A 12654-nucleotide genomic window follows, 5' to 3' on the forward strand; every position below is an offset into this window, starting at 1 on the left:
TAACATTTCATAAAGTGGTTTCTAAACATCTCGTAAAAAGTTCAAAGCTGAATCCTCACCTCAACCAATACTATACCATCTCTTTCAAGAAAAAAAATGACTGCGATGTAAAAGTTTTATCTACGCTACATCTGCGATATATAATACGAAATGATGCGAGGAATTTGTGAGACCGTAATGACCAGGGTGATTTGAGTCACCTTAGATTTGAGAGAAGCTACTTTAAACGCCTTTTTAAGTTCTCGACCACTATTTTTCGGATAAAATGAGGAGTGACAGTAGATGTCAATCCCATCACCTCAAGGTACTGGAGCTCCATCGGGGCTAATTATCGTGCCCCTCTTTATCCCCCGTCTTCGCTGACCTTCGACCTCAGGTAAGAGAGTTTGTTCGGGATATTATACGCGCTGCGTCGAACTTGAGTTTCGTTCAATTTGTAGCCATTTGACGGTGTTTTTTCTTTCTTTATTTGAAGGAGGAGAAAGAAGGCAGTATTTTTGGTCCTCAAACACTGTAAAAGATAAACAGTGATTTTGAACCAAGGCTCAGGTCGTTATTGTCATGTTCGATATGCGACCTTTCCGTCAATGTTTTTCCTCCCCATATTCACCAGCCCTATATACGTGGCTTTTAATAGTTTGCGCGGTGAATAAAATCGATGCTCGCTTTTTCGGTGAATGGGTTGTCGGCATGAGCTCGAGATCATACATTGTGGTACGCAGTATGGGAGGGAGGGGCCGAAATTATTGCTAGTTTACGGAGGCTCACACGTAGACATAAACACTTCAAGAAAAAAAAAATGAAGAAGTTCAATGGATGTCTGAAGGGACGCGAAAGGGGAACAAGAGTCCACGGGGGACACATACAGGTAATGATATATGACAGATGGTTTTATGACGTCACAGGAGCAAAATAAAAACCGCATTCGACTTTAGATTTGCATGGATGTGTACATGATTTGTCTTTATATTAAGATTTGTTTTGCGTAGGTGCTGGGGGAAATCAATAATTACTTGTAGGAAAACATTTATACGAGACCGACGATTTTAAGTCCCCTATATATAGGAAAGACTCGTATAAATACACTGTAGTTGCTACTTGATAACCAATGATAAGTACATGGGCTAAATGAGTAAATACCAATATTATCAGGAAATATGCTTTTGCTTGTCAAAAACAAGACTTTGCAAAATCTACATAGATATAACATTAAATGCAGGAGAAGACTGGGGTAACTGAAAAGTCAATGCGTCAAATAAAAAAAAAAATCTTAATTTAGATAATAATTATATTCATAAGTTTAGTTATTCTAGAATTTTAGAACGACGTAAAGCAAAGGGTGCTACTAAAACAGACAAAATTATACTACAAATGATAGTAATAATGATAATAATGCTCATAGAAGTAATAATAACAATGAAACTAACAATGGTGACAATAACAATGATAATTATGATAACGTAGAAACTGTGCAATGCAGTTTGTTATTCATGAATGACTAGTGTGGCATCATCCGGAAAACAAAGAAAGTACAAAGGAAAGTAGGCCTATATATTAACTGAGACTCAAATGATGACCAGATGTAGACCCTGTGTGGAAAAAAAAATATTCATGAGAAATAAACTTTTAAAAAAATCATAAATTCAGAGGGAAATCAGTGAAGGATAGAACTATTTTCATAGAAAAAGAAAAACGTATCAAAGTCAGAATAAGAAAAACTGGGCTTCAGAGTCATAGTGAGCTCGTATACGAGGGTGAGGAGATGTAGATACAGTTTATTAGTGGAAAATTGAGCAAATAAAATGGGATTCCATCGGGATTTCCGATGGAATCCCATTTTCTTTGCTCAATTTTCCACTAATAAGTAATATTCATTCTGGTCAGTTTTTTTTTTTCTGTTTGCGTTTGTTACATATAGATACATGAGAGAGGTGGAGAGAAAAGTGAGAGAGAAGGAGCATATACATCCGCACACAAGCAAACGATGGAACCAAACTTACCCCCAACCGGGTTCATATTAAACGCATAGACTTTATCCTGCATGGCTCCTCCTGGTGCTACCGCGTTATCCATGATGTTGGCACAAGGTTACCACGGCCACTCACCTGTAGAGTTGGGGGGGGGGGGAGGGGAGGAGTTGAGAAAGAGGGGTGGAGAAAAGAAAAAGAAACAATACATAAGTGGCGTGTCATATTTCGGTAAAAAGAACTGTAAATATTGATGCTTTTCGCTAAAACGCGACATAACGGTCACCATGACAATGAGATTGCGCCTGGAGCAAAAGGCGACGGGGCTCTCCTGTGGAGGCGCGTAAGAGGGAGTGGCGCGAAAAAAAAAAAATCCCGTCTGTTTGCTAACATAACTGGAGTGGGGTGGTGGATGGGGCCTAGACAGAATTTTAAAGTCAGATCGCTGGTGTCTTTTGTCGCCTCTCACCATTCTCGTCGTTCAGGTCGGACAATTGGTGAAAAGCACAAAATCCAGGCCGTCAAATGTCGCCCACATTGGCGTTCGACTGTTCGAGAGCAGCTGTCGCGACACCATACGAGCAGGTAGTGTACACCCCTGAATGTTTGCTTGGTGCCAGGTAGCAAGCGGGAGAGTGCGTGCATCCAGAGAAATGTATACAGGCCACAGATTTTTAGCGGTGTAATAGTATCACCTTAATAGTCATCTTTTTCTTCTACGGCCATTTACACAGAACTGATGTTGGAGCAGGTATTCAATATCGAGTCATCATCGCGTTCCTTCAACACCTCAAACAAATGAATGCATTGTCACATTTCTTGAGGCACTTTCACCATTTTTTTTTTAGCAGACAATGAAATGCTAGGAGTCAACAATGGGTCGCCAGAGTCGAATTCAACATATCATGACATTTTGCTAGCAAACTTGCACGACTGAATTACTGATGTATGTCAATGTCATTCAGTGTTGTGATTTTGAATCCTCCTACAAAATAGATTATTTTAGGAAGCTGACTTTGTGTATGCTGTTTGTAAACTCTCTCACAAATTTTTACTTGAAAAATATCATCATCTTTAAATCTAATCAGTATGCTAGTCCCGTCGAAGCTATGGCGTTTGATGCCGTCACTAAGCTATCATTTCCATTTCCCTCGTTTTGAAAAGAGAAAATATTAGACCAGTTATTACGATTTGAGGATGCATACATTTATCTCTTATACCATAACAGAATAACGAAAAAAACACTGAGGGGGTTTACGGCAACACTCATTTGCTTGAGTACGACATTTATTGAGGTCTTTTCAAAGATTTTTGTTTCTTCCCGAATACTTTAACAGACAAGACGTATACAACTTGTGGCGTAGTATTGATTTCCGTAATATGTTCGGAGCATGAAATAAGGAGTTTTTTGTACGATATCAAATCTACCTCGTACTGAATTGCGACAGTTGGAATATGAAATGTTCATAACGATTATTGTATGCCCAAAACGTAGGCAAAATCTCAGCCGTCACATTAGTTCTGGCATCATTACTACCGGTAACTTCGCTGCCCGTATAACGTCAGTGCAGTTTTAGCTTTGAGGCCCCAGTAGAGTAGGTGACAAGGTCAGTCGAGGGCTTTGCACCCACAACACTGCATGGATTTCATTATTTTCATGTCTGATCAGTAAAACCCCCAATTGCATGTAGTTTGGGGTTTGTTTTCCTAGCACGAAAGATGAAAAGTATTACCTCACACGATCAAATTGGTTAATGGAGAACAGAGGGAAAAATCAAACATCAAATTTGTCAATTTCAGCGAAGAAAACACAAATACAACGAAACCATCAACCAGAGCCACTGGGACAGAATAAATGATTTCCTAGATTTTTTTTCTCCCCCCAAAAAAATTGTCTTCATCTCCATCACATGTTCTGCCCTCGACAGGTGTTCGGGGCAGAACCCAGTGATGAGTGGACTTACACCCCGCCGGCCCACTCTTAAAGCTGAACAGGGAGGGCATCACAGGGGGGCAATCGTCTGACAACGGATGCTGGGAGAAGGGTGCGAGTTGTAAAGCGGTACCTAAAGACACGATTCAATTTGGCCTCTAGCAATAAATGACAAAGTAGATCAGTTTCCTCTCCCACAACATGGAGGAAAAATAACATTCGTTGATGAAACGAACATCTGGTCTCATTAGTTGTTACAGCTCGAAAAAAAAAACCTTTAGATCGAGTATGTGCGTGTGTGTGTGTGTGTCTGTGTGACTGTATGTGTGTATGTGTGTATGTGTATGTGTTCGCTTTGTTCTCTCTTCCTCTCTCTCTCTTTCTCCTTTGGTATATTCCACAGAGTGGGCAATATACCTGCCCCTCTCCCTCCGATCTTAACCCGATCCTCTTTTGTCATGAATGCTCGCCATGCCATTCAAACAGAAGGGTTTTCAAACAGAAGCAATATTGTGTCAACGGGTTGGTTTAGTGGGCTAATGAAATAGGGGAGGTGATGGGATCAGAACCTTGAGGTCAAAGAACATGTGTGGCTCCTGAGTTTAGAAGGGTGCAAGGCGAACAAACTCGTACGAACACTTATGATTTTTTTTTTCAAGTGCATCTATGAAAGCAGCCCTTCACTTCAGAACTTCAGACGGGTACACTTGAACAACCACATCCCTTTGTCCGGTCCCTCCTTTCGGATGATGACGCGACGCGATGGATTCTTATCTGTCAACGAAGGGGTGCTCGGCAAAAATAATCGTCAGACCAGTACGGGGGGAACATTCATGAATACTACCACATCATTGACGAACATACACGACTTGGTGACTTTGACATGGCTTGCCCTGACACGGACAGTACGTCCGAGACAAAGTGTCGTGTGGACTCATTTGGTAGTCGTTTTTGCCTTTGCTGAACTTGTGGCAGTTCCGCGGACGGAAAAGTATAGAGGGAGTTGTGACAGTGTCAATGGTACTAGACAGCGACATTAATGTTAGTACGTTTTCGTTGAATAAAACTACGAGTACACCTGTACTATAATACTACGTGAATATTTCACCAAGGATAAGTGGCTAGCCACGTCATGTTCCTCTTACATTGTAGTTATGGGATGATCAACTTAACTGGAGAGGATATTACACTACGGGACAGGGACATGGTCGTGTAGGATGAAGGGTGACCACAAAAAGAGAGAATTTGGCTGCATTTTCCAAGTTTTTTTTTAACTCTTTGAACACTTCGAAAAATCATACAAACATATTCGATTATACATGGAATGACATCCAGGCTATTGTGTAATCCTGCAAACGTCTTCACAACTTTCTCAAAAACAGGATCAAAACTGGTAAGGTAAAGACATGGAAAACTAAAAACGAGTAAATTTGTGTATGATCCAAGAATTGAGACTGCGAAAATAAGATGCACGTTGTAGACCGCATCAGCTGGAAAAGAATGACACACAAAAAAAGTTGTGTATATACTCACAAAGGCAAGTCCAAGTTAGAGCTCTGGAATTCTTTCAAACGGATGTCAGAAAGCAGAGTATGACAGCGTCACAGATAATTGGCGGTTATGTCAAGACAATCATAGCATCCCCATGAACGATATCTCGGGTTAAAACATCCAGGATTCCAGCACTTTCAGACAAAACCAAACTATCGGATATCAAGGATATTTTTCCCCCGGACGAGGGCAAGTGGGAAGAAAAACGATCTTATTTCCCGTGGCAGAAGAGAGGCGGAGAGGAGCAGGGTTTCGGACGCTTGACTCCGGGCTCGCAGGCCGCTTCTGACATCAATCAGGGTTTGGTGTGGAGGCTGCTGTGCAGGCGCGCAACAGGTCGATTCACGCCACTACGCTGTATGAAAACTTTCGACAGGGCTTGTCCTTCCCAATGAATGCGCGCATGCGTAAACATGATTTCTCTTTATTTCTGTCTCTGTCTCCCTCTCTCCCTCTCTCTCCCTCCCTTTCTCCGTCTTCCTTTCTGTTAAATAATCATGTCTTCTCCATCTCTCCCTTTCTCTCTCTTTTTCTCTCTCTCTCTTCGCTCTTGCTTTGTCACTATCGAGTACGTGCTTCTCATACGTTCTTCTCTGCAAGAATTTGCAGTTGTTTCTGGGAACTAGGTCGCTTCATTTTGCAACCCTGTATATCCTCCTTCCCAATGTTATATTCCATGTTTTGTTTTTTTAAGTTTACACTCTTCAATGTTCATCCGTACATTATGAAATTTAGCCATTTAATTCAGCCATCATTAGGTAGTGAACCACTGACAACCCCCCCCCCCCTTCATACACACACAAACAAACTCACAGAACGGCGATAAACATGAGGTATACATCATATAGATGCGTCTTTTTCATTCTTCTTGCCCATCTTATGACTTTGTTGTCATCTTTTCGTCTGAAAGTCTGTGTGTTCCTCCGAAGTCCGACTCTCGTCCTTTCATGTCCATATCTACGACCTGTGTGTACGAGCCAATAATGTTCTCATTCACCCCCCCCCCCCTCCCCCACCACCACCACCACCCTGTCGTTTCGGTCGCTCGCAGGTTTGTATTTTAATTAAACCTTCTCCGCACCGTCATGATTGTAAATTGGGCACCCTTTTCGTTCTTCGACGAGCTCCGTGAAAATATTATTATCGATTTTTGCGTCGCTCCCTTTCCAGGGCAGTCGGTTGACTCGAAATCCTTCTCCCCTTTCCCGAAAAAGGTCTGCACCCCACCAGCTCATGCTGGGGATTCAACATTTTTGCTCGAAGTTCTGCTGCTGACGGCACAAAACGCTTTCTACATTTCTTTTTGCAGCTCGTCTTGTCTGCTTTCTGATTCCTTTCCATCAATGGTTACCGGAAAGTGCGCTAGGAGTGTGAGATGAAAGCGATTTCGCGAATAACTCTTCATTTCCCCCACCGGTCTGCATGTCCCCCTATAGTCTGTTCATCTCACCTCCGAGCAGCTAGGTACAATCGAACGTATTAGTCTACCAGTGCAGTGGAGCTCTGAGAACTTTCAAGGTTTCTAGGTGATTAGCAAACTTTTAGAAACTACAAGCACAATGAGTTTGTTTGTATGATGGTCCCCTTCTTTACATGCTTGACGAAGATATTGATCGCAAAAGGGGCCAAGTGTCATTTTTAAACACTTTAAGCTAAGTCCATCATCTATTAGAGCAAAATAAAAACCTTTCCCTGTTGCATAAAAAGGAATATTTTTAAGTTATGATTAAAAATATCAAGTATTTCCATCATTTTCTGTGTTTCGCAGGTTTAATTGCAAGTATCTCAACTTGACAGGAATGGTGTTGACCAGTTTTTTCGACCAAATTCTTTAATCATGTTAATCATACCGTCAGAGCTGCAGAGTTCTTTAAATGTACAAAATACGTGACAAACATTGTTTCTTCTCAAGCCATATAGTCTTAAATATGATATCTAATCAAGGAGATAGAAGTGGACAGGGTACAGTCTATGTCACTACGCTTTATTTTGCTCTCCATTCTTCACAAAGGGACGCCACTTTGTAAATAATCCGCGACTAGTTTCTCGTTAAACGCGCATGCTTCCTCGTTAAGCCCTCGTTCGTGTGACGTCAAAATTCGGGAAATAGGCAATCTTCCAAATGTTGGGGGGGGGGGGGGGGGGGTATGATCGACTGAATCGGACCAATCGTGCACCGAATCCACCAATTCAAAGAAACATTTGTGTACATTTTCATACGCATTCCGATACATTCATGTTTATATCTTACTGAGAAGTGGACATGGTACGTAAACACAAGCACACACAAGTGTCTATCTATTTATCTATCATATTTTAATAGTATAATACAGTATGAAGTTACTCATACATTGTTGTGCATGCGTATAGGGATATTAATGAAATAATAAATTATAAAATATATATATGTATACATAAACTGTAAAGATATAGATATACTGATTAATAGATGGGGGGGGGGTAATCATCAAGGACGAGGGGGGATCTATATTGCCGCCGATCAGAAGATTAATACTGAGATCGTTCCTGGAAATTAATTTCTACTATGAGTTCTCATGATTGAGTGTTACAACAATGAAAATATTTGAATGTCCCTGACGATCTGGTGTTCTTTTTTTTTCTGTCCGCAGTGGTACAGCTACCACTTCCAAGAATGCTTCATTCAACATGTTATTTGACCTGTTTGGAGTAATCACGAAGGGTTTGCACAGGTTTCAATTTCACCCCACATCCTACAAAAATACAGATTTATAGTTTGGGGCATAACTATTTTCAGCCTAGTAGTGGGATGGGAAATTGCCTAATGAGGAATTTTCAGTAATGATTAAAGGCTTTGTGCAGGTATCAGGTCAAGCTCATTCCCATCACGAGTTGATTGCATTATTTGAATACAGCAAAAAAAATAGCACACCGTAACAATAAAGACTGATATTATATAAAATCAACCTCGAAGAGAAGGGTATCAATAATTATGTCTTAATTCTATTGTGGAAGTCAAAATTCATTAAAGGACAAGTTCACCTTCATAAACATAAGGATTGAGAGAATGTAGCAATATCAGTAGACCACATCATTGAAAGTTTGAGGAAAATCGGACAATCCGTTCAAAAGTTATGAATTTTTGAAGTTTTTGTGCAGTAACCGCTGGATGAGAAGACTACTGCAGTCTGTGAATAACTTAGATGTCACATGCGTACAACAATATAAGGAAAATATAAAGAGAATTTCACAAAATGTCATGTTTTGAAAAAAGTACACATTCCCCCGACTCGTTACCGACAAATGTTATGGGTAATATTATTCCCCCTGCCTTTAGGAAGAGGCAAGTCAAGTGCTCTTTTATTGTGCGAAAAAAGTGAAAATATGTTGAATTTTCTTTACATTTTCTTTATACTGTTGTACGCATATGACTCACAAGCTGTAGTAGTCTCCTCATCCAGTGGTTCCAACACAAAAATTTTTAAAATTCATAACTTTTGCATCGATTGTCCAATTTTCCTCAAACTTTCATTGATGTGTTCTACTAATATTGCTGCATTCTCTCGATCGTTATGTTTATGAAGGTGAACTTGTCCTTTAAAGTCCAGGGATTCACGAGAGTCGAGGTTGACTGTATATCGGATGTCAGTAAATAAACACCTGGTCAGGAGAACAAGGAAAATATTATTTCATCAAACAAGAACTGATATCCAAAACACAATGAAATTTGTACAGCATTTTCTACGAGGTCCTATAGCATGCCTAGGGACAGATCTGTATAAAGATTGAAACGTCTGTATCAAAAGCCCCATCAAGCTTGTACCATCAGATTGTAAAAGGCAGGATCAATTTTCACTCCTAAAAACCTAATTCTCTTCAAATTCATCACGAATTCATCAGATTCCCACGTCCCGATGAAGCTTCCTGAGCTAAATACATTTGTAGGGACGAAAACGTTTTAAGAGAATGTGAGTTGCCGAAATGCATTGTTAGGACTGGTCTTGTGATGTCATTGTGACGCAATCCAGACAACCCTATAGGGGCGCCATGTTTGATGACGTACGGTAACACTCATAGTAAATGATCTTACGCGCATATACATTTAATTTCCTTCAAATTAACATTCGATAGGAACGTTTCATTATGCAATCGGGAATCATAGAACCATTCAAAACGTTTGAAGAGAGAATTATGAAAAAAAAATCAAACCTAAGAAATACAAAGGAAACTAAAAAATCTGAGAAACTGCCTTCAAAATAGATTTTTTATGTTAGTACGTATAACAGCTCTTACCTTCACAACCAGGAAAGATTATGCAGGAAAATGTACAAGCTTAGTCAAAATTGTGTCTTTGAATGAATTTTAAAGGAAGGATTTAAGCCACCTGAAATTATCAGCACAAATAGTCTTTTACAAAAAGCGCGAACTACCAGGGCCCTGAAAGCAACGTCGCAACTGAATGATTATGCCGCTTCATAAAACCGAACGAGAAATAATAAGAACTCTTTTTAGAAAGTTTGATTTACCACGCTGCAAATTTATAACAGAAGGGAGTATTAAGCTGATGTGAAAAGAGTGCAATAATGGTAGAAGAAAAGGCGTAATTGCTCTGGAAATGCATGAATCCCCCGTACAGGTAGAATAAAAGGAGCGCTAATTACTGCTCTTATATTCCACAAAATCAACATGGCTGGCGGGTGAGACATTGGCGGTTACGTCATTCACACACTCCGACGAAAAACCTTATCTATTTTTATTTATCTATTCTTCCATCTCGCCCACCCCCTCCCCAACCCTTCGCATGATAATACAGCATTACATAGGGAGCGTCGTATCGGATAAGATTTCAATAAACCGCCCAATAAAGCAGGAAATTGGTAGCGCTGCGGTCTGTCTTATTAACCTTTAAGAGAGTGCGCTTGTAATGAGCCGTAACAGGAGGCGTTCGAATTAATTTGGCCGAATTTACGCGAGCCTTTGCCCCTCGCGCCAATTCTTTTAATCAAATACCACCCCTTGATGCGGCGTCTACCATCAGCATACACACCTCTGTCACTGTCTTCTAATGACTCTGGCTAAAGATTACCCCCCGTCTCTATTCGTACCTTTTGATAGTCGTATTAAAAAGCCGTTACGCCTCCGTTTTATCTACATCCACTGCGTAGCTCCCTCCGGTCAGTTTAATCTGTATTTTGAAGTACTGTTCTCCATGCGCTATTATACCACCTATACCTCTCTGTCCCCCGTCTCTCCCTCTCCCTCTCTTTATCTCCCTTCATCTCTCTCTTCAATGCTCTGTATATCTATCTATATTTGTGTATTCCTCTCTATCTCTCTCCCCCACTCTGTCTCTATTTTATTACTATGATGATAAATCAAAGTGTGTTATATCATATAAACTATTATTACATCACATTATTTTATATCATATTATATTATATTATATCATATCATATTATATCATATTATATCATATTATATTATATCATATTATATTATATTATATTATACTATACTATAACAATAATGTAATCTATATCTAAACTCACTCTCTCACATCTCTCTCTATTTTGTTATTATTATATCATATCATATCATATTGTATCATAATATATTACACTATATTGTATTACATTGCATTATATTATATTATATTATAACATCATGTTACATTATATTCATATTATGCATACTCACCCTCCTCCCCCTTTCTCTCTATCTATCTCTATTCGTTTCTCCTTGTCACTCTCATCATCTTGTAAGTGGAACTAGGCGTAATCTCATCGGACCAGATGGAGAATTGATCCCCGACACCCGGCTTCATAGTGGTGTCAGTGGTTACGTAAGTTCAACGTTTAATGTTCACATGATTCAATGGTCACTGACTTATCAAATACAACTCAACATTACACTATTGCTCCGTCAGTGTGCATGCAAGGGGTTTGTTTTGTTTTGTTTTGTTTTGTTTTGTTTTGTTTTGTTTTGCTTTAATGCTTTCTTTAGCAGATATTAGTTGATGATTGAGTTTGTTACTACCTCCTGTAATTGATAAAGATTGCTGTTATTTTTATCATTATTTTAAAACTGTTGGTATCTCCTGTAATAGATGATAGATTGGTTTTTACTATAATTTTATTTTTAGTACTTAAATGGTGTTATTAAAAACATGTTGTAATTTGAAGAAACAAAAATATCAGTCTTTTAGCACCTCTGACGGAAATTCAATATTCCAAAATAGCAAATATTTCTTTGTAAAACAGATTTGCACACACACACACACACACATACACACACATACACACACACACACACACACACACTATTTTATGATAATGATGGCGAGCAACGCTATAAAAATGCGTTAAAGTTTCATCGGATGTTGATGTCAACGACGTGTTTGATAATTGCCGGTATGTCATGATTGACCAAAACGAATAGTCTAATGCGCATGATACCTGATAACAATCAGTCATTTCATCACGTTTACTTTTTGCACAGAATGGACATAGGGATTCACAGTGTGATTGATATCTGAAATTTTAATCAATTCAAGACAACAACAACAAAAATGGTCCCCTTCTGAATCCCTCTTTTTAAAGAATACTATAGGTATGTCACGTTCAATTCTCTCCCTTTCTTTTCCATTGTCACTTTTTGCAACGATGTGAATAAGCAGAGGGATTTCATTACAAGGTTAATGTCAAAGATTCAGAGAGAGAATCCAAAAAACTAAGTCTATCAGACATATTCAGATCAAGATTCCTAGAAAACGACGTCATCAAGAAAGAAGAGAGGGATTAAAAAAGAAGAATGTTCATCAGCGTGAGGACAAGTGCCTGCACTTGGCTTTGAAGCACAGAACACAAACATGCATTTGTCAGACACCTTTCTCTTCCCTCTTATACAGAGCTTTCTTTTCTCTCTCTCTCTCTCTCTCTCTCTCTTTCTTTCTTCCTTTGCAAGTTCAGGGGATCCCGGCGAAACCTTGCTGGCGATGAAGCAATGCAAAATGATAATAACAACATCAACAACAGCATGTGTACAAAAACAGCTTCAGCCCCTGAGGGGAAACTATCGATTGCACGGTTCGATCGATCGCGCTCATGTCTAAGCGAAATGAATTGTCATGTCTCCACTTTCGTCTTCGCATGCCATTGATGATGACGATGATGGCGATGATGATGCCGCTGATGACGGGTGGGATTGGTGTTTGCCCGGTCTCCC

General features: G+C 39.5%; 1 protein-coding gene across 1 annotated transcript in view; it reads right to left on the reverse strand.

The window, feature by feature from the left end:
- The window catches only part of LOC139712134 (sodium-dependent dopamine transporter-like), a 44707-nt gene extending 39179 nt beyond the window's left edge, over positions 1–5528 (reverse strand). Inside the window, exons 1-2 of the mRNA XM_071623971.1 lie at positions 5434–5528; positions 2001–2105 (exon numbers count right to left, since the gene is read on the reverse strand). Coding sequence (XP_071480072.1) covers positions 2001–2073 — 73 coding nt within the window. The 5' untranslated portion in view covers positions 2074–2105; positions 5434–5528. The remainder of the gene's footprint in view (positions 1–2000; positions 2106–5433) is intronic.
- Between the last annotated feature and the right edge of the window lie 7126 nt (positions 5529–12654).

This window comes from Diadema antillarum, unplaced genomic scaffold (genome assembly GCF_040938485.1).
Source record: "Diadema antillarum isolate AM-2024a unplaced genomic scaffold, OU_Dant_1.0 scf00000040, whole genome shotgun sequence".
Classification (NCBI taxonomy): Eukaryota; Metazoa; Echinodermata; class Echinoidea; order Diadematoida; family Diadematidae; genus Diadema; species Diadema antillarum.